The sequence below is a fragment of the Amblyomma maculatum genome, chromosome 8 (assembly GCF_055883805.1).
Source record: "Amblyomma maculatum isolate TAMU_Amacu chromosome 8, ASM5588380v1, whole genome shotgun sequence".
Lineage (NCBI taxonomy): Eukaryota > Metazoa > Arthropoda > Arachnida > Ixodida > Ixodidae > Amblyomma > Amblyomma maculatum.
In genome coordinates this window covers 118,400,677-118,423,458 of record NC_139351.1, presented here as the reverse complement: position 1 = coordinate 118,423,458, position 22,782 = coordinate 118,400,677, and the positions used below count along the sequence as shown (strand labels likewise).

The 22,782-nt window shown below is 45.3% G+C and overlaps 1 protein-coding gene across 2 annotated transcripts in view; it reads right to left on the bottom strand.

The window, feature by feature from the left end:
- Positions 1-349: 349 nt before the first annotated feature.
- kermit (PDZ domain-containing protein GIPC-like protein kermit) overlaps positions 350-22,782 on the bottom strand; it is a 48,022-nt gene continuing 25,589 nt past the window's right edge. For both annotated transcript variants that reach the window (XM_084577411.1, XM_084577412.1), the window contains exons 2-6: positions 8,443-8,673; positions 7,181-7,319; positions 6,302-6,420; positions 3,784-3,865; positions 350-2,898 (exon numbers count right to left, since the gene is read on the bottom strand). In XM_084577411.1, the coding sequence (XP_084433537.1) occupies positions 2,711-2,898; positions 3,784-3,865; positions 6,302-6,420; positions 7,181-7,319; positions 8,443-8,673 (759 nt within the window). In that variant the 3' untranslated portion in view covers positions 350-2,710. The remainder of the gene's footprint in view (positions 2,899-3,783; positions 3,866-6,301; positions 6,421-7,180; positions 7,320-8,442; positions 8,674-22,782) is intronic.

Genomic DNA, 22,782 nt, shown 5'->3' with positions numbered 1-22,782 from the left:
GTGCCCATATCATCCTCGTGTCTTCATTAAAATATGTAAAAAAAGAAAAAAGAACAGTAGCCCCTCACTCTACTGTGCTGAATGCAGTTCCAAGTTTTTTTTTTGAAAGCGCAAAGCTAGTAACATTTTCCTGTATCAAACTTTGAAGAAAAAAAAATGCTAGTGGCATTTTATTTTGCAAGGCACTGTTTCTAAAACTGTGATGCAATATGCTGACAGTTAATGAATATGTATAAAACCACATGTATCCACAACAGCAAAATACAAGGTACGTGCCTGTCCACTGCGTAAATTTCAAACAGGCTGGAAAATGTAGATCTATGAAGCTAAAGCACTGAACACAAGAGAGTGAAAAATAAGATGGTTTATTCACAGACAAGGTCACAGTACAACTACCTACTGTCATCATCCCTTGCCTAGTGTTTAGAGAAGAACCATGTCTGACTAGTGGATGTTCTGCACAAACGATTGCCACACGTAAACAAGGGCAACAAGCCAATTACAAGAGAACCACTGAACGGCTGGAAGCCATTTTGCAGCATTCTTGCAGTTTATTTGAAGAAATTTCAATCTTGCTGCTGTGCTAAGTTATGAATCCAGTTTACAAAAAAAAAAAAAGCACTCCATTGCTTTCTTGCAAAAGCTTGCCAAATACTTAACCTTAGTCCAAGCTGTAAATTCATCAAGCTTACTTTACTGCTGTGGATATACCATTCATCACAGCTTATTCTGATGACTGCTACTCTTGGGGTCTACTGCATAGCTGCCTGTAACACATTTGACATTGGATTTTTCTATACTGTTTTACGATGTGTAATTAGCTGTATCCTTAGATGCATGAAAAATAGCTTTCTAGTGGTACAGCCATCATTAAGTCAAATGTTGTGCCTGATACGAATTTTACACCACACAATCGTTTCCCAGCCAACTGCAAATTGATAACTTTATGACAGCAGTCTCTGCCCAACTTTCTCCGAAATGTCCATAAAATATCCCGGTGGGATTTGCGGTCTTTGCCCAACTTTCTCCGAAATATGCGTGAAATATGTTTAAAATATCCAGGTGGGATTTGCAGTGCATTAAGCAACAGCGTGTAAGAAAAGCAGCTGCTCCAAAATTGGTCCGGCATTGCGCTTATGAAAGATGCACAGGCACTTCATGTCTTTCGGCTGAAAATGCACCAGCACACACAGCATCCAAGTTTGAAGGGTTGGCAGGAATGGTTTATATTTTCTGAGCACCCTGTTCCCCTTCCTCTGTTAGCAGTCAGTCACTAAATACTACTTGTGCCATGCAAAAATACACTGCCTTGCCCAGTTTGCAGGATGGATTAGAGTGAAGTCCCCTCACAGCCTTTGCATATATTTGTGATGCATTGTTAAATATCGTACAACTGGATCGGAGAATGCAGGTTTGCTTCTCAATAGCAGCGCCCTCACACCACTCACGCTGACATCATCAAGCCACTTTCAAGCATTGCTGCAACACTGAATCTTTCCCCAGGCAAACAAACACGCACACAGATGGATCATACAGTCGTGAAAAAACTGGCACAAAACGCTTCAAAAGTCTTCTGCCCTTTCGTGAAATGTTATTTCCGTAAAACTTGTCACTAATCTGTGTATATGTGTGAGCAATGAATTGGAAGAACTTGGAACCTACATGAAAAGGGCGTGCTAGTCTAGACATTGTAGAAAGGCTTCCTGTAAAATACATTCTCTCAAGGGATACAACAGGGACAAAAGTGAGGGAGAAAATTCGCTCGCAAGTGCCGTTAACGAGCTGTTTTCGCGAACACCGGGTTGATATGCATTGTCTGTTTTGTCTACAAGGCCTGAAAAAACAGAAACAACTGAACGCACTAAGTAGATATGACCGGGGCAGGAAGGCCATCGCATCACCTCAGTTTACGGAATTGGTAGAAACATAAGAACTTCCATTTACAGATGCTGCTTATCAAGATTGCACAGTAAAGTATTTGTACATGCTCGTGCAAACTTTATATATTAAAAAGAAAAAGTTAATAGCCTTTGAGAACAGCACGCACACACACAAGAAAACAGCAGAACTGCCATAATGAAGACAAAGGTGCAGTTAGAACTGCAGAAGCATTCTGAATGCCTTTAGCTAAGCAGATGCTAGGAAGACTGATGTAACCAGACCTCAAACACTGCATAAGCACAGTGTACTGCACAACCAACATCTGGAATGTCATGACAGAGCAGTGAAAGGAACTTTGCGCTTCCTTCACGAAAGCTCGATAATGTAAGTCGCAACGGTGGTAGTAGATTCTTTAGCATTCCACCAGCCTGCTAGAACAAGAAACTGCGGAATGAGATTTTTAAAAAAAAGGGGGTCACTCAGCAAGGCTTGGATGTTAGGCTACATTCAGTCTGCATGCATGCACTCATCTGGAATATCTGTCAGGTAAGACCCCAAAGACCAAAAAAGAATATAAGGGAAGGGGGGGGACTTCTGTTTGACTGTTGATGTATGATGCACAACACACTGACATAGAGCAACAAGTTGCAAATTAGCCAGTTCAATTCAGCAGTGACCACAGTTGGTTAACTCTTCTAACTGATCCGTATGCCAAGCGGGCAACTAAGGATTAAATACAAACAGTATGCGCCTCTGGCCCACCAGAAGCAAGTGTGCCAGAGGTGATATGTTTTCCCAGGATTGGCTCCCTTAACTTGGGCATAGGACTTCAGAGGTCAGTGCGTGCAGTGTGGTCCTTTGCCGGCAGTCGACCGGCCCGGGCATCGCCGATTGCACCCCAAATGTCGAACAAAAAGTCCTCAGTGAAGTCAAAGGCATCCAGGTCAGAGTCTGCCACGGCAGTCACAAATTCGTGCGGGTTTGGTCGCTCGCAACCAAGCTCCCAGATCTGAGTAGCTATGGAAGGGAACGAAAACCATGATTCACAAACTGGATTCAAAAATACAGGGTGTTCCACATTTATCTGCCCTGGTTGTATAAAAATTATCTCGCGCCAGCTACAGGACTACTTGGGCCCAAAGGCCGACCACCCACAAGGAGGCTTTTTATGGTCTAAGATTTTTTTGACAAGAAATGTAACATTAGAACTTGCTTGAATTTACCAGAATCATCGAAAAACTGCAGTCAGTTGCAGTAGAAGGTTGTCACAACAGGCAAAGCAGTCGACTTGACAGGCTGCGCCATCTGGTGAACTACAAGACAACCAGTGTCCTGAGCAGAGCGGGGGCAGGCCACATAGTTCTCCAGATGGCGCAGTTTGTCAAGTTAACTGCTTTGCTTGTTTTGACAAAATGTTCTGTCATAGCAGACTGCAGTTTTTCATCGATTTTAGAAAATTCAGGCAAGTTATAATGTTAAACTATCAAGAAACGTAGACCGCCACAAGCTACCCTGTGATTGGCATTTGAAGCCTAAATAAATAGTCCACTAGTTTGCAAAGGAGAATTTTTTACTACCAGGACAGATAAATACAGAACGCCCTGTACAACTGCACAGCACGGCGGTCTGCTTATAGAAGCTGTAAAATGGTTATAAATTTAGTAAACACAAACGAAATCTTATTGTATTTGTTCTCATGGAATATCACATGCATAGTTCCATACCATGCTCTGCAAAGTGCTGAAGATGCGGACACATGCCAGCTAGATGAACGAAAGGAACGAAGTTCTGACATATATTCTTGGAGAAACGGGAGCTAACAGCACTGAATTGTTTGACCATATAGAAAGCTAACCTTAACAGTCTTGACCAACAGCCAAGTAAAATGAAAAGTTGCGTTACCTAGTTCCGAGTCGTTGATGCCCATATAGGACTCGAGCAGAGCATTTATCTTGTCTACTGCTGCCTGGATCACATTGTCAGGCTGCACAGAAAGAAAAAAATAAAGATTGGTGCCAATTTGAGTCAACTACAATGTACTGAACAAATTAGTAAGCAGCATGTGTTATATAACGGGCTGCCACTGTTTACATGCCATATGTGGGCCCAAATAATACTTATCTAGAGGTTAAACTGTACCTCATTTCATACTCCACATGTAATGCACATAGCTAGTGTGCCTTTTCACCTGAAATCCTTAAAGACAAGGCAAGCAGCCTTCTTTAAATAGATATGGCATGCTGGGCTAGTTGGTGCATATTTCACCAGAGCAGGCAGTAAAGGGTGCATACAGGAAAACTGCAGGAAGCATTCCAATGCGGTCCCTATGTAGTACCCTTCCTGTGCGCATTTTTCCTTTCACGATGATTTTCTTCTGTGGTCAAGCGTCTTTCATTTGCTTAATCCAGCATTTTGTTTTATACCTCACCGAGGCCTCAAAATGTAGGAGCAGTATAAGGTGAAGCGAAATGCTTTAGCACAAAAAATGCAGCTTCTGTGCTAAGCATCAAAATGCAAATGCAAGCTATTCATACATAAGAAAACTGATGCAGACACCATTTCGCGACTGCTAAGGCAATAAGAAAGCCCTAAAGTGCCATAGACAGCACTATACAAAATTGTCCACCACCTCGTTGCAGCAAGAGACATACATGTTCATTCTAAGCACTGAAAACAAACATTTCTTTCATTTGTCTTTTCCCAGGCACATACAATCAGTGAAGTTCGGAACTAAACATAGGCAATGCCTTAACTTGTGTTGCCATCGAAGTACCACTTTTGAAGTGAAAGTTTCACTACTGTAGGTGGTTCGAGCCACAGGGTATGCACGGTTTTCCCCTTGAGGGAGATTTAGAGGTCAAATGTCTGTGTTAAGCCTGGTGGTTGCCATGTGACTGGGGCATATATCACGTAGGCCACCAAGTGGTCCATGACCCCTGTCAAGGTGACCATAAGGTCACCTTGACAGGGGTCACGTGACCTTATGGTTTCCATGCGACTAACTCAAGGTCACGTGACCTGGTAGTCGCCATGACTTTGGGGCAGTGTCACCAGGTGGCCTGTGACCACTGTCACGGTCAAGGTCACGTGAGGTGACGTCAGTGTGATGTGGAAGTAGAGGGCACTGGAGGGATGATAGCTTGTATAAATAGGAGCCCCTGGGCTCCTGCCTAAGTTACAACACTGCGAGATGGAGGAGGACAAACACCCTGCTACAGAGCCCCCCCCCACGTTAGAACACGAAGACACTTCGGAATGAGGCGCTGAAAAGGCAGCGTGCCGAAGAGGTCGATGAAGAACGGGCTTTACGTTTGGAGAAACACATAATGTGTTTAATCCAAGCTTGGCAATGAGCTTAGCCATGTACATGAAGCTTTCGCCTCCCTCCAGGGTTAACCAAAGTTAAACCACCAGCTAATTATTAGTAATACGAAACAATGTGGTCACTGCTGTTGGTAAGTTGTGCCCAATTGAATTATTTGACTTTTTTGCCATCCTTGAAGTGAAGACCAAATCAAAAGACTGAATTTTGACACAGCTCAATACATTTATAACCGGACTAGGATAGTACTCAATACAAGCAATCAGGCTGCAGTAGAATTGCATGACCCCTGCACGGATATGATTAAGGGAATTCAGATCTTGTTATATTCGCTCTTCTATATGACATTGGGTTGAAAACTTTCCGACATTACCCTCTATGACTACGCAAAAAGCTTGACACAAGTATTCCAGCTGGAAATATGTAGGTCAGTAAACTAGTACAAACTTTAGATTCTTGGAAGCAGTATGTCTTTTTAGCAAAATTAAAGCAGCTACTTGCACGAAATAGATTATGCAACATTTTGCGTGTCACAAAAAGAAGCATTAAAGTGAAATTTTACTGTCAGTTTAATTGAAAGTATTGCATTGTACGTGCACGCACAACACAGGACGGACCAAAGCTATCACTTAAATACGAAGCAAAACAATCACCCGCACCATTATTATCTTCTACAAACAAATATCTTTAACGAGAGGAACCGTGTAGCAAGCTGCAAGTTAAAGGGTCTGCAATGCAACTGAAAGGAACAAGTTTTGCACCATTCTTTCTTTGCAGCACAAAACAAAATGTACATTTGTGGCCAAACAAAATAATACAGAGTGCTGGTAATAATATAAATGCAATAATAATATGCTCTGATGAAATATTACGAAAGTTTCTCAGTGTTATATGAAATTACACCAGCGACATTTCCTAGCATAAGCATTCAGTACCTGCTAGTTTCTACTAGGAGGGTATGAGAGAAGCTGAAACACGGCTCCACATTATTAAGTTTGGGACTGTACATTACTAAACAACAAATAAGAAGCTAATAACAACTCCACGAGTGTATGCAAAATAATAATAATTAGGTGAAGCCCTGAGCAAAAAACTCACCGCCTTCTCCACAGTGGCAGGACCTTTGGAGCGCAATCGCAGAGTCTCTTTGCCCGACCCAAGGCCAGCCTTGTTTTTTGCTTGGCCAGCTGTTGCCCCACTTCGAGGCCCTATGTGTGCTGCGCAAAGTACGAGAAAACATCACACGGGGATATGCTGAACCTACCAACTCAAACAGCAGCATTCCTTCATGCTGTGTGACAGAGCAGGCCCATGTTGCAAACAGTGCAGCTGCCCAATGCAGTTTTTTGTACGACATCTTCAACACTGTTTCAGTCAGGTGCCCCCTACAATTCTTTCACCAAATCTAACACAACAACCTCCTATCTATGTTATCCATTGAAACTTGCCACTATGATACAGTTGTTTCATTAAACAAAACAAAAGAACCTTTGATGTCATTTTACTTACAACGCATTTCATTTCAACTTGGCTAATATTTAATTCAGATTTTAGGTTCTTTGTGTGTCCAGACTAGGCAAAAGAACTGTTTTAAATTTACACTGAAACTCTAACCTCGTGTTTGGCGCGTGAGCTGCTTGCATGCCATAAAACGCGATGTTAAATGACTTATATCCAGATACATGCACACATTCATTCATGTACGAGAAGGACATGGAGCAGAGTTAAAGCCTGGCATATTTATCTGGCATAATACCAGCTGAGGTAAGCACGCTGTGGGGAGGGACTGCAAATTTCCTTTCATATTTCCTTCCTGCTATATTTAGCATGTTTATTTTCACCCCGTGCGTGTCATAAGAATGCACAGGCCATGAAGAGACGTGTGTATGCCTATGGCAACCAGTGAGATTTGTGATGAGCTATTCGAACTCAGCATCATGTTAGGGAACAGTGACAGGTAAACTGAGGTAAACTCACAGAAGCCGGCCTTCAGAGGTTCCACAAGGCGCAGCGTAAACGTGGAGCCCTTCTTGATCTCCTTGAGTGCCTTTGCCACCTCGTAGTGACGGCAGTTGACCATGCTCCTGTCGTCAATGCGCTCTATATGATCGCCAACCTGAAAAAAGAAACAGTGTACACGGTGAGGCATTCCCATCAGTGCGATATGTACAGAGAATGAAGATGTTCGTCAGCATGAACAAGGGCAACCAGAGGGCACAAGTTTTCACAAACTTTGATACGTTCTTCATGCAGCGCCGATTTCCATCATGGGCTCATTATGATGTTACTCACAAGCATATTTTTGGTAGGAGGGATGACAGTGATGAATTTGCGTGCAAAAATTCGGCTCCAGGCTATCACATATTCTTTCCCTTTGATTGAGCTTTCCATCCAAGGCCACATCCAAAGATGAATTGCTTCCTTATAACTCTGCTACAGCCTTGTAGCTGAATGCCACGAGCAAAACAACGAGTCGTTCAGTTCAGTTAAGTCTTTCAGTCGTGTCCGACTCTTCGTGACCCTATGGACCATATCACGCCACGCTTTCCGGTCTCTCACTATCTTCCTAACATCACATAACTTCATCTGCAACGCCTCGAGGATGCCATCTAATCATCGCGTTCGCTGCCTACACCTTCTCCGGTGACCCTCAACCTTTCCCAACATCAAATCTTTCTCCAGCGACTCCTCTCTTCTCATCAGATGACCAAAGTAGCTGAGCTTTAACTTTAGAATTTCACCCTCCAATGAGCAGTCAGGGTTTATGGTCGACAATATCGACTGATTTGATCTTCTGGCCGTCCAAGGAACTCTCAAGATTCTCCGCCAGCACTACAATTCAAACGCGTCAATTCTTCGGCGGTCAGCCTTCTTCACAGTCCAACTCTCGCATCCATACATCACAACTGGAAAGACCATAGCACGAGTTATACGGATCTTGGTTGGCAGTGTAATGTCTCTGCTCTTTACTAGGCGGTCAAGGCTAGCCATGGCTCTCTTTCCCAGAAGCAGGCGTCTCCTAATTTCAGTAATGAGTCGTTACTGGTGGCAAAAAAAAAAGGCACTATTATAGTAGCTATGCTAGCAGGTAATGTGTTCCCCTTGGTCACTAACAATAACTAGATTCCACTTGATTCCAAATTGATTCCAAGCAGGAGGACAGCTTGGCCAGAGTGTGCCATGGCTGACGTATTCTGGTGAATGCATCAGGCCAGGGAAAGCTTCAGTGGAAATCGCACCTGCACGAATCCGATGCGGTCCATGAGGGAGCCTTCCTTGATTCGCTTGATAAAGGCCAGGCCAGCGCCATTGTCCGTGATGGTGAGCCCCAGGGAGTCCTCGCCTTTGAGCACCTCCACCTCCTTGGGCTGGCCCCGGCGGTGCACAAAGATGAAGTCATCCAACCCAATCTGGCCGCCCAGCAGTCGGCTCATGTCCACTTTGTGCGTGTTGAGCGTGCAGAACAGGATCTGCAAACACACAAAAGGCACGCTTGCTTGAATTGCATTCACTTCAGTAACTTGGTCTCTGCATTCCAGGCAAACAGGAAGCTTGGTTCAGTTCCCTTGAGCAAAGTAACACACTCTGATGAGCTTCTTTCTTAAAGGCAAATGCAGAACTTCCACTAATCCAGGGCAAGCGCATGTGATCAAATTTTGAAAATGCAACCCCTTGTGACATAGACATCAATAAAACAAGGCTGCTAGACACATCTATGGCACTCAACAGGAGCGTCAATGCAAGTTAATGGTTTTATAGTGGTATACCCATAACTACATCATTTGCACAAAGTGGTCTATACACATCTCTAACACTACCTCCCTTAACATGTCAACTACTAATAGGTTTCTAGGCACCACACTATTTAAAGTTAATGCTGAATACCCCGAGGTACTTCACCGGTCCAAAAATGTAAAGTACACATTAGGCAACGTTGACATTAGGCCAGCCAAGGCCCCAGATGCTCTAAAGGCTGAAAACTGGCCATGCAAACTCCAAAACCCTGAAAATCACACTCGGTGATCCTTTCACATCACTCATATTTTTAAGATTTGCTTGGATAGGGTTGCATCGGCTGACACCGAACAGGGCTTATTGAAGACAGTGAGCAGGGGTGGCCCCTGTCCTTCAGTGACTGTAACTGGAGTGAAAATAATGAAGAAAGTGAAGCTGGATCTTGGACTCTGAAACATGCTCTTTTGGCCATGGTTTTGCGTTCTGAGGTATATTTAGGCAAGTTCATATAGTGTTTTTTGGTACACAAAATATGGAGTTGCTGTTTTATTTCTTTGGTTCAAAGCTCTCGGTGACAGTATTCAGCTGCACAAGCAAACAGTGCTAACAAAAAAGGAGGAGGAGGAAAAATCTGTAATTAAAATTTAGACAGACACTCCAACAAGAAAGGCTACCAAAAAATGCTTACAAAATGTGCAATAACCAATGCAGGTGATTTTTTATGTGTGTGTGTGTGTGTGTGTGTAAAAGCCTAATTATGTATTTTCACAAGCAATTAGGGTGCCCAACTGGAATGCTTGCTTGCAAGAAAGAAGAAAAAAAGCTTTGGCTCCCAAGTGGGACACTTTTAATTCGAATAGAGGAGATATTTCAATGGGTTTATATAAAAGAGAATAACAGTTGGCTTCCAACTTAAGTGGAAGCATGCATGTGGGCCATAGGCAGCAATGCATGACACATATATTGTAGGAACACTACACGTCTGGAGAGAGTACATAACACTAAAGATCATCATACACACAGATCCATCGAACTTCTTTCTTTGGGCTTATATACCTAATTTCCAGCATCCTTCTCCCTTACTTACTTGTTTAGCCACGGCAGGACTCAAGTGGCGGCGGCGCGCGCTTTCATAAATAGCGCCCTGCCGCAACTCGAGTCCGGCCATGGTTGAGCGCAGTTGTTTTATACCATCACAACTGCAGTGATGGCGGAAATAAAACAGTTGAACAGATTAAGCTGGCGCCGCCACCGCCGCTCGAGTCCGGCCATGGCTGGTGATACCTTTTTTACAAGATCAGAGCTGCTTGCTGTTGTTTGTACAGCAATATACGTGCACATCTCGGCCAAGAAAGTCACTGCCTTCCAAAGGCACAGCTCCAGTCGAATCCTCAAGACATGCTACTTTAAGCGAACACTCGAATTGATTTCCCAGTTGGATGATCCAAATGGAATGCAAAAACATGCAAAATGACTTCCCAAAAAAAGCAACAGCAGTGAAAATTGTCGGGCAAGTTAGATCTGCCTTTCCATGTGGCAGCGTGCTTTTTTACCATAATACTTTATACAGTCATAAGCTACTTAATTACACACGAAAGGCCTTCATTCAACATGGGTAAAAAGCCCCTCCTCGGCCAAATGCCTCATGACCGTGTTTGCGTGACCTTGGGGCAGCATGGAATAATAATAATAATAATTGGTTCACAGGAAGGAAAAGGCGCAGATAATAATAATAATTGGTTCACAGGAAGGAAAAGGCGCTGCGCCTTTTCCTTCCTATGAACCAATTATCCTGACGAACAATCAGTGCACAGCCGTATTTCGCCTGCCAGCATACCATCTGCCACTACAAATTTCAGCTCCGATTTTCTGGGAATTAAGAAATTGCCGGAAGGTGGAGAATCTCACCATTTTTTTTTTTTTTTTTTTTGCATGATGCGAATAAACAATGGCACATAGATCACGTCCGATCTCGGAAACCTGTCGAATCGTCACGGCGTGTCCACAGATGACTCACGCGTCTCTGCCCAAGCTAGGCGTGATCAGCCTTACGTGCTCTCAACTACGGAAGCTCACCCCACTATTGTGATTGAATTTCTGCAAAATTTCTCGGCAACCCGGCCGTCCCGTCAAATGTACTTCTTCCGGCGGCCACAAGAGGGGTGCGCTACTGGGAAAAGGGTCCAGTCAAAATAGTCGCCGGCATGCCCAAGTCAGACAACCGACAAAATCGGGGCCTTTCGAGGAAAATTGAACCGGTAAGTACTTTTCGGATTTGTACGCAGCTGCAGCTGCGTGCGAACAAGGACGGACAGCAAAATCGTGACGCGACAAACACTCATTCGGGGAATCTATGGACATTCTTGACGGCGCACATTCTTTGTGGCAGGCCCGCATGACACGCGGCGGAGAGAGGAAAAAAAAAAAAAAAAAACTCGCGAGTGGTCAGTACAGGGGAGGCCCCCAGCGAACGCGCGTTGCCCGGGGGCTACAAATGCGGCCCGCTTGTTGTCTTTGGTTGTTCCCCCACCTCCCACCTTGAAAGTGGGGCAAGCCCCCTTGAAGCAGCAGCAGCAGCCCGGCGGCACGCGAGCCGATAGGTTCAATCTGGATCGAGAGCGCGCTCCTCCAGACAGGTTTTCCTTTTTGCACGCTCTCGTCGGTGCGGCTTCCTTTCTGGACATTTTGCTTTTCCCCGGCCTGCGCGTTAATTTGTGCTCGATTTTTTTTTTCAACTTTTTTTTTTTTTCCCGACTAGCTCAGCCGCTGTAGCGTCGCCCAGACAAGAATCGCTCCGCGCGTGCGGTGTGCCCAGTTCCGCCGGCGATCGCGAACGACCGTAGGTGTGTAGTTAATGTTTTCTTTTTTGGATGGCCGTATGTTCCGTCCTTCACGCCCGCGATGCGGATAAGAACGACCGGCGTGATCACCAATTAACGCGCTGGATAACACAACGGGAGAAATGCGCTTTTCGAATGAAAATTCCGCAGTGATATCCGATGGAAACGGAAAAAGAGCAAGGCCGCTCGAGAAGCGCCGCGATTCTGTAATCCGCGAACCGCTTCGCGAAGGTGCAGAAGGTCGACTGTTGACTTTTGACGCAGCGGGCCAACAGGCCAGGCCACGGAGGATGAGCGCATGTGTATATATGTATGCGGGAAAGCTACGCAGATCGATGTTTCGATCGTTTAATATTATTTCGTGGCATGTATTAATTATTCACTCAGACTGACATTTCCTAAGATCGGATCGGTATATGTGGAAAACAAATAGGAGTAAATGCAATACATATTCGTCCAGTTTGCGAAAACGATTTGATAGTGGCATCGCCTGCCATGCTGTTCACAGATTTCTTGCAGTGGCATTTTCGTCTTGTCTTTATTACGATAATAAAACCGTCGATTTCGTGACGGCATATCCCTTACAAAAAAGCTTAATGAGTTTCTGATTAAATGTCAATTACATTTCTCATCATGCACATTAAGATTTCTATACATTTTCTTGATGCATATTTAATGAGTTTCACAAGAAAGTTGGCCACCGTGTTTCTGGTTGGTACCTAATGTGTGCATTTCTTGTGTGTTGACCAATGAGCGCCTCATGGCTTTCACTTTTGGATAAAAAGTAAAAGCTAAAACATAGCGAAGCACCTCAACTACATTAAAAAAAGCTAAAAAATAAAAAAAAAATGAAAACTAAGCGAAAAAAAAAACTGCACCTCTGGCGCGATTCGAACTTAGTACCTCTCACTCTGTAGCTTTCTACGCTAACCACTCGGCCACTCGGGAACTGGTAACGTTGGTGCCGTATTTGCTTCTTATGTCTGGACTGCATTCATAAGATTGGGACTTAATGTTTCGAAGCATGTTTCGAAGTGTACAGGCCATTGCGGCTGCTCTAACAATTACAACTTCTTGACCATTAGAACTTGCATCTAATGTTCTGGATACCTATGCGCACTATTTTGTCCACTGGAGTCATTTTAACATGTCGAGTTTGGCATCGCTGGCAAATTTATCAGAGCTGGCTCTTCGGTGGTTACTACCTTGGGCGTAATTTTCGCTGAACACGGAGCTGTAGCACGAACCTTTAAGGAAAAAAAGTGCGACCAAGCTTCAATACCGGCAAGCGCAGCAGCGCCAACACTATTTTACTGGTAACTAGATCTTATTTGTATCTAAACATTTCGGGAAGCGATGCGATGACTGAGGGCTCGGCTAATCTATACGCAGAGCAAGAAGGAGCTCAAAAGCTTAAGAAACACGCAAAATATCATGCATTATAAAGAAGGCATTGCTTCTCGTGCCCTGGTCGCGCACATACTCCCAGGACGGTCCAGTTCCGAGACAACGAACGGCTCGGGTTACGTCCGCGCGTCGTCGTCGGCGCAGGCCTCTCCAAAACGGCCTGCTCGCAGGTGCGAGGAGGCATTGGAAATGGAGCGGCCTTGCGTCCGTTTGCTTGGAGGCGGTGTGGCAGTGCGTCGGTTCGCGTACACAACAATATCCTTGCCCGTAACACCCTCAAGCATACTGTCCAACCACAGCACCCATTCGCTTGGCAAGAAGTGATTTGCAATGGCACAAACACCCAAGACGCAGGGTGTAAGCGTGTTTTGAATGAAACAAATGTCCAAAAAGTTGTTTTTGTTTTTACAGTGCATGCTAAACAGAAATGAAAACATAGTAAAGAATATACATTCGCTTAGTGATGTATAATTTCCCTCATTTGAGAAAGTAAATGCATTTCCACATTAGCTCCTATACAAAAATACTGTTGTGTTTTCCAAGTACAAAACTTCTTGCGTAATCTCAAATGAAAGTCTGTTGCGGATCTCATGTTAAAACACATAAAAATTGTTTCTTAGGCAACATCCTACTTAAGCTAATCAGAAATGAAAACATAGGGCTCTGAAAGTGTGCAGTTAACAAAGAAATAATATATATTCACTTAGTGATGTATACATTTCCTCATTTGAGAAAGTCAATGTATTTCCACATTAGATCCTACCCAAAAATACTGTTGCGTTTTCCAAGCACAAAACTTCATGTGTGATCTCAAAGGAAAGTCTGCCGCGGATATGATGTTAAAACACATCTAATCTTGAATCTCCTTTGAGTGGTTGATGACTCATCAAAAACACATTACGTGGGTAACAGAAATTCAATATCCATTTTTGTAAGAAGAACAGAATCGAAGAAAGAATAATGTACAGAAAAACACTGCATCGAAGCAGGAATTGCTCGTGTCTTCAGCTCCACATCACACGCTACGGCAAATCTCGCTCACTGCTTTTAGAACGTGAGCTCTACTGATACCAATATGCAAGGTCATTTTTATCTGACCAAGATGGATACACTCGAAACCCGATTTAAAGAATATCCCGCTTTAACGAACATATCGCGACTACCCCCAGATGCCCAATGCATTTACAAACTCGAAACAGCGAAGCCAATTTCCTGACTTGCCCCGATTTAACGATTTCTTTTAAAAAATGAAGGTAATTAAGTGTATAATTAAGTGTAATTTCTGGTCCCCTTTTTGGGGGAGCGCCCTAAAATTAATTGATCGGGAGCCAAGGTGAGATCGCGGACTGCATTCAACCCGCTTTTACGAAATTGGAGCGTGCAAACACGAGATTTACAATTCTGAATTGAATTCGTCATATGGCGGTTGAAGCAGTGGGTGTCCTTTATTCTGCTGCAGCAGTTTTCCGGAACACCCGAGGGAGCGAAAGACGTACTAGACGCAGGTGAAACTCAAAAGGAATCCGTGCGGTGGTTGCTTGAAAAGTGCACGCAAGCAAAAAAAAAAAAAAAGAAATCGTTGCAAAAATTCGCAACGGGCTGGCTTTCTGAAGGGGCGCGCGCCTTCAGAAAGTAAGCCCCCATCGGGTGGAGCGTAGAGAAATCATTCGACCTCACTATAATAGGCGTTGTCATAGCATAAATTAGGGAAGGCGTACTATATAATCCCCAACAGAGCTATGGTTCCCGCCTACCGGCCTCCCTTGCGGATCATCGTTCACGAGCATGCTACTCACTATCACTAACCCTTTAATGTGCGCCTCTAATATCCCACCCTACTCATTAGAGCAGTGTCCTAAACTATACCGCAATATGTGAAAGACCACGCAACATAGATACGAATTCCTCGCTTTAACCAAGAAGGCTGTATTCTGATCCCTTCCATCTCAAAGGCGAAGCACGAGTCGGTAGCGTCTGCCAACACGGCCATCTCATCTAGTGTCGCGACGTCACGCAGCACGATGACCAATCAGGGCACGGCCACACAACGCTGATGACGGATTTTTCGGAAAACGAACAAAAAACATGGCGAAACGCTTATTACGCGATCGGCAACCAACCTGAAAACAGGGGTAGGAGTGCCAAAATAGGTTTTGCAGCAGCTATGGAGCAGAAATGTAATCACTAGTAGCAGCAATATCAGCATTTAACAGCAACTTAATTGAGGACATGCGGTCTGCATAATAACTGTAAATTGCGGGCTCGATATCTCCCGTGCACGAATTGACGAGCGTCCGACGCCGCAGACTTATACATTGGCCTGGACCGCGCTCCTAGTCCAACGAGGGTCGAATCAACAAGATTTTTCAAAACTTGTGTAGGATATTGATAGCTGAAACAGTGAACACTATAATAAGATCTAACAAGCTCATGTCCCTTAGTTTGTTTAGATTACCAGTGAAACAAACTAGAGCTGCAACTAACAATCTAATTTACCATCTTGTTATAATACGTACGCCCAGAGAAACCTTAACTATAACGGAGCCCATGTGTGGAATTAAGTCCCAAACCGAAGTAAAGGAAAAGAAAATAACTTTCAGGTATCTTTAATACATGTTCCACAAAGTTCCATGGAAATTTAGAAATGAAGGAGTTTGTGTGAGTTAATATAAAAGTTTGCTTTTTTTTTAGTTTTTTTTTTACGACTGACTGTGTTGTGATCAAACCGCGAATACCCCCATAGATTTGTAGTTCAGCTTTCGATTTTTTTTTTTTTTTTGCAGTATTGAAGTGTGTTGTGATCGTGTCCTGTCATACGGTCTGCCTGTATTATCGTGCATTGATTAGCATTTGGACCCCTCACTAGCAGTAAAGGCTATGGGTCCAACTATCTGTGCTGTCTTTTTTTTTTTTTTCCTTGAAGCTACTGCAGTCGAGCATGCATACGTGCATTGTCCGTTTCGTAACGTGTTACGCAGGTGCCGCGTCACTCGTGGTACAGTGATCTAAAATAATCGCGGCACTTCTCCGTTCGTCGCCACCCGTATACGTTGATTGCGCCATGGGCCGACAATATATGCTGCGGTGCACCCCATATCTCAACCGCTGGTGCACAGCGCTATCATGAACCAACAAGCCCAAACATCTGCCTTTCTTACATACAATGTATTCGGTGCGAATGGAACAGCAATCGATATCGAAAACGATTTCGAATGTTCGGACACCCCTGGAAGCCGCGACATGCGGGGAAATAAATCATGTCGCGTTTGACCTGGGATGATAGTCGGGATGTGTACCTGATAAGGTGGCTGTCATACACATGTGATACGCGAAATTTCGGTGCCGATATTTTCATCGTTACAATTAAGGCTCTATGAAATTTTCCCCATTCATGCAAAACATTCATGTGAAATAAATAACGGCAAAAATACTTTCTTAATGCATAGATATACTATTTAAGTGTAAAAGTAAGTATCTTCGAAGGAAACAAGAGACGGCCTCTGAAAGGATTCATCTTTGGCTAACGTTAGCTGGAACCCCTGCACAGTGTATCGTCAGCTTGATGCAATTCCAGAGCAACGAACTTCCACCTTTTGGGTCTTTTTATTTCTCTCCAGACGCTGTCTAGAACCGACGCATTAGTTGGAAGACAGCCAACCAGTTCTGACGTAATTCTCGGACACGTAGCACGAAGCAGAAGGATGACGTAAATATGACGTAAATTCGGTGACTGCCGTCAGGCTATGGTCGCCCAGGCGTCGCAGTGCAGCGGACCACTCGTCCAGACATGTGTGATCGACTCGGTATGGCATACGATCAGAGAGGACACGAGAAATTGCTTCACGGCCAAGCGACTAAAAAGCGCGATCCCGTCTCGCAGTGAAATCTGCATTTTTTTCCGCCTTGAAAACCGGTTAAACTATTCCTTGCGTTCCCTGCCCAACACTGTACATATACGCACAGAAACCAGTCATTAGCAAGATGCCGAGAAGTAGATAAGAGCTCAGATACCACATTCTCTAAGCATTCCCACCTCTGCCAGCAAAACTAACCTAAGCAGCAGAATTAGGTTCCAGCACTCGGTTGCGTGAACGTCGCTAGCAACTGTGGAAGGAAGAAACACAAAACTCAGACGATCCGATGCAACGAACACTGTAATAACAGGTACCACCAGCATCAAATATCTCATCTGGCAACTTCTGGCCACCGAAGCCGCAGTAGCGTATATGTATATGCCCTTGGTTTTTATGCTTACATCCATTTTCGCGCCTCAAATTTCTTTAATAACTGGTTAAATCCGATCTCTGCCCGAAAGGCGACTCGTAGAGAACAACGCAGTTTCCAGAGCATAAACCGAACATACGGCACGGAAAGCGGATATATAATGAGCTTACTCAAGAGAAGCGTTCCAGTTAATGATAGTTCTAACCTCTTTTAAAATCCACGAGGCGGTCTAATTTCTGGACATGTTTGAAAAGTATACGTTTCAAAACTGAGAGCCGAGAACGCGGATACTGGACTCGTATGTCCTGCGCTGCCATACTGTATGTAAAGATAATAAAATAATGAGCAAAAATGACTTTTTTTTTTTTTTTAATACTGCACATAAACTAGCGCTTTGGAACTGACCATTGCTCTAAAAAAAAAAAAGAAGGACGACCCGGGAATGCGCGAATTATGAATTATTTTTAAGAAACAAAACAACAGATTTTCCAAGTTTGACCACACACACACACACACACACACACACACACACACAACACACACACACACACACACACACACACACACACACACACACACACACACACACACACACACACACACACACACACACACACACACACACACACACACAAATAGAGCTAGATTTTAACCCTCCGAATTACAAAAATAAATCTCGATAACAACGGCCTCTACAATTTATATTTACGCAAGAACACGAAGTCACCTCCCCGTCTATATGATTGAACTAACTTTCCAGAGGGCGACAGCAAAACAAAGCTTACGGTCTGTCCTTACTTCTACTATTTTACCACAGAAACCGTCATCTCCAAATCAACCATATAGGTCACTTGCGCCCCTCTCCGTTACAGGTCGTGGGTTATAATTTTCAAACATGCTTCCTTTGTCCGTCTCTCCGGCAGTCCTGCCTCGCCTGCATGCCTACGTTTTTCGCCGTCCAAGTAGGTAAACACGCTGCTTCGGGTCAGCCCCATTACAGACAGTGCCGCTCACTTCGATTTCCAGTTAAAAGTATATATTCTAAAACACGGCAATAATAATAAAAAAAAGCCAAGTGTCACTACTGCGAGGCATAAGCCACTATATACCTGCCTCCCGGAGCGGCGAAGATTTCTAACGCTAGAAAACAAAGTTGGTCAGATTATGTAGAAATGGAATTAGGCGGATCGTTCTTTAATATAATACGTCTGATATCTATGGGACCATCGCGTCCATTCGGATAAAGAGGATGTTCGAATCAAACGAGTTCGAATTAACGGGAGTCCACATCAATAGCACTTCCTCGACCGCACGTCCACCTGCTTTCTATTTTGCAATCGCCAAAATAGGCTAGTCGAAATATAGAAATTTAGCACAGGCGTATACCGATTTATAGAAGAATCTCTACGAACGCGCACCGACTGCACCTTACTCCGCCCGCGCCAGTGCGCATGCGCACGAAGCTTTATAAAGTATAACAACCAATTTCCGGCACTTTAGGTATTTTTCACGGTAACTTATGCCCTGCAAGGCGCGTGCACTGTAAGGTTTGAAAGAAAGAAAGAAAAAAAAAAAAAGAAAAGTGAATGATGGAGGGAAAAACAAGCGGTCCTCGACCGCGCCGCATAGCAATATGATTGCAACTTCCGATGGTAAGATACACCCTACCTAGCAAAACACTCCCTTTCCTCTTTCCGTTCAAAATGTGGAGGATGCATATGCTGCAGGTACGTAAGTGACCAATATATGCCTGCCAACGCTCTGACGCAACTAATTACCCGGGAAACTGTTGGGGCCGAACACGGGCAGAATTCCTCCTCGTGCCAACTCGCGAACTTTTTCTTTATCGAAAAGAGCAGACGGCTGTCCTTCAAGCGGCAAGGACGCGCGAGACAAGAGGAGAGCAGCGCCTATTTCGAGGCCTCCAGACGCGAGCTCACTCCAGTGAACCCATTTCCATCGACGGAGGCGCACTCTTTTAACTCCTTGGCTTTTCTCTCCGCGCTTGGGCGACCAAGCTTGCGACGAAGAGAACCGCTATAGCGGGAAACCTCCCCGCTGCGCGCGCGCGCTATCCGGTCGTTTTCGTCCGTTTTCAGGCGAGCAAGAAAAAGGCGAAAGTGGTGCACGCCTACTAAGCACGTCAAATTATCCCGGCGTCCCCTGAACGCGCGCGCCCGCGCTTCCTATCTAATCAGAACATCTGCCCTTTTAACGCGCACTCGACTGCGCTGAAAAGGGAGAGCTATAGTGGCAGCTACGTTCTGCGCGCGCTCTCTTCTCGTTCTCCAAGATTTATTCTTCCTTAAGTCCGCGGCTAGGTAGTTCCGTTCACCAGACCGGAAGCCGCACGCCGTGGCCGATGCGTTGAAACGCTGTGGCACTTCCGCCGCCACCGCGCTGTTTCCTCAAGTCGTGCACCTTGAGAGAGCAACAGCAGCCTGCGTGCCTAGGGCTTCCGACGAGCCCTCGTTTTCTCAACCGACCCTTCTCAGCTCTCGCACTGCACGGCCAGCGTCCCGGATATGGCACTCAAGGTGCCGCGTACAAGGTAGCACACAAGGGCGCAGCGGTACCTATTTCAACAAAATTTCGGTTGGGGCTAGCGGGTTCATGATTTTCCTAACTGATGAGCGCAAACGCTAGACGATCGGGCAGACAGGCCGCTTGTATTAATGAGCGACTTGAGGAGCATGCGCTTAATTTCAAGAACAAAGATGACAAAGGTATTCATCTCGTGTAACACATTCTTGCTTGCAAATGTGCACCACGATTGGGTAAGATGTCGATTCTTGGCAGAAGCAAAAACGAACACACGCGGTTGGCACTTGAAGCCCATCGTATCAAGAAAAAAGCTGAAGGCTTCATTAGAGACACTTCCACTTCTCTGTACGAAGCCGAGAAGTTCTTGCGTTCGCTACGTGGTTAACTTGGGCCGGATGACTTTTTTTTTTTTTTTTTTTTTTTTTAAGGCGAAAGCTTTTCTAGGCTCATGGAACGAAATTCCGTGCGCGAGATCTACCATATTCCGTGAGATTCCACGAGATTACTTCTTGTTTAGCGTTCCCGCCATCTGCAATGCCCCACGAATGCGTGCCAGGGAACGCCACGCGACAAGAGCGATGGTGTGCCGTTCAAACTAACACTTGCCGGAGGAAGTGTGACAGAGACTTCTCATTTTCGTTCCTGTAAACCAATTAAAGTTATATGTAGTACTTCAAGGAACGCCGATAAGAGGCAAACGATGAGGGGCAAATGATAGTAAAGGAAGGGTAGGCTTTCGCCATTCTCCTCTTAAGAGACATCTAACAGACCCTCTAATGTTTTTTTTTTTTTTTTCTTGTTTGCTTGGTCTTTATATGCGTTGTTGCCAAGAGGAATAAAACACTTATTAGTACAGTGCTCGCCTGTCCTGGTACTGAATCCTGGTCGTTTCTTCTCAGCAGCGACTTCTGGGGCGACTCTCCCACGGCAACTTTCGGGGAGCTACTTCTATGAATTAACTATTCAAGAGTAATCCGGCTGCTCAAGAGTAACTCTCCGCAGTAACCCAAGTGCGCAAGAGTAACTCAACTCATCAGCAGTCCCCCCTCTGCAAGTAATTTTTTTTTCTTTTTTACGAATATGTTGCTCCTACAAAAATAATACTTATGGGCTGTATGCCTTCATGTGGTCCGTCAGATGGTCCACATCAGCCGCCATGGCCACGAGTGGCGGTTTCTTGGGTTTGATTTCCCAAAGCATTCGATCCCGCATTCTTGAGCATAGTAATCAAGCGCCCTAACCACTGCACCTCGGCGGGGCAGGTTGTTTTGCACTCTCCTGGCAATTAAGCCACACAAAAATAGGTACGCCTGAAAAATGCAGAGAGGTGGGCGGGAGATAGAGGAAAATGAAAACTATAAAGGCTACAGCAGCGCAAGCGACCTGTGTTTTCCCCGCTATACTTGGCGCGACTGTGCAGAGACCTAATATAAAATCCTTACAGCCTCCTCATAATATAAAATCCTTACAGCCTCCTCATAAGAATCAATAAGCCTCCAAACTTTAAGCAAGTCATTCTTTAGTGCAGTGCTTCTCACATGGAGGTCCGCGGACACTAGGCGGTATGCGAAGTGATTTTCGATGACGGCAATGAACGACCCAGCGAATCCCATGCAGATGATGAAAAGGTCGAGACTTTGAGCCATGGCCTCCGATGTCGACCTTGAAAGAAGGGCTTGTTAAAATTGGCTAAAACATGTCGCAACGCCCAAATTGAATATGAATGCGCATCACGAACGATGCTTGCCAGATGTGTGACGAAGAAGCAGGTGTGATATGTGTAGAAGGAGCGAATCAGCAGCAGAAGAATGCGATGAAACGGGGCGGCGAGCAGGCCGCGCGTCAGCTGAAGGTCGGCTGAAGGTCAAACTGCGGCGTACGCTAAACGCGCCGCAGCTAGCCCAGTGAAGCTTCCGCTCCAAAAAAAGAAAACGCGCTCGCGCATGCACCGTCGCGACGGCCGCTTTCCACGCTTTCTCCTGTGGCGCGAGACCATATGTTGTGAGCCTGCGACCGCTGAGTGAGAAACAACCTTACTGGCCATGATTGGAAGATCGTGAGCGAATGAAGCTCAGTGTAACCCCTACACAGCTTGGGTGACCTCCAAGGCGTGGTTAACAAGAGCTTTCTGTGTTGTTTTCTCCTGCTCAGTAGCAGTTGATTTCCGCTCTCTTCGGAGGAAGCTAGCAGGAGCATGCGAGGTGGAGCCTCGACCTCATATCCCCCAGTTAAGTTTGCGGGCTTCGCACAGAAGCGAGATTCCGAAGGGGCGACCAAGGTCAAGGGGCAGTTTGACGCGGGCAGATTTATGACGGTCGCGCGGGCGACCGCTTCTCGGAAGTGAGCCCAGAACACATGGCAGCGGGCGACGCCGCCGGCTCTCTCCGTCCGTGCCGCGAGGGAGGCAGAACAGTGCAGTCAGAGCGCACAGCATAAGCGCAGTGGTTGTAGGTTCGGCGCTAACTGCGGTGTCTCCCGGTTCGAGTGGAGAGGGCGCGGAGGCCATAAATCCCGAAACGCGGCGTAACACGGGCCTTGGGAGAACGCGCTGTTGACACGTCTTCCCGGGAAGACGCCCGTGTGTCCCTTTGAATCCGCCGCCCGCGCGCTACCGACCAAGAGCAGGGATCGGAATGTTTGGGCCTGAGGTTTGCGCGTGTGTGTTTTTATGTATTTTCAGAAGTGTAACCGTCGACGCCGTTAGTCTTTGCGACTGTTTGGCGCCTCTTGCGTAGGAGGATTTTGGAGAGGGAAAAGTTGCAGATGTATGTGTTTGTGTGCGCAACCACTCGCCGCTTAGTGCGTGCTTTGTGTGTGTTTTATTTGACA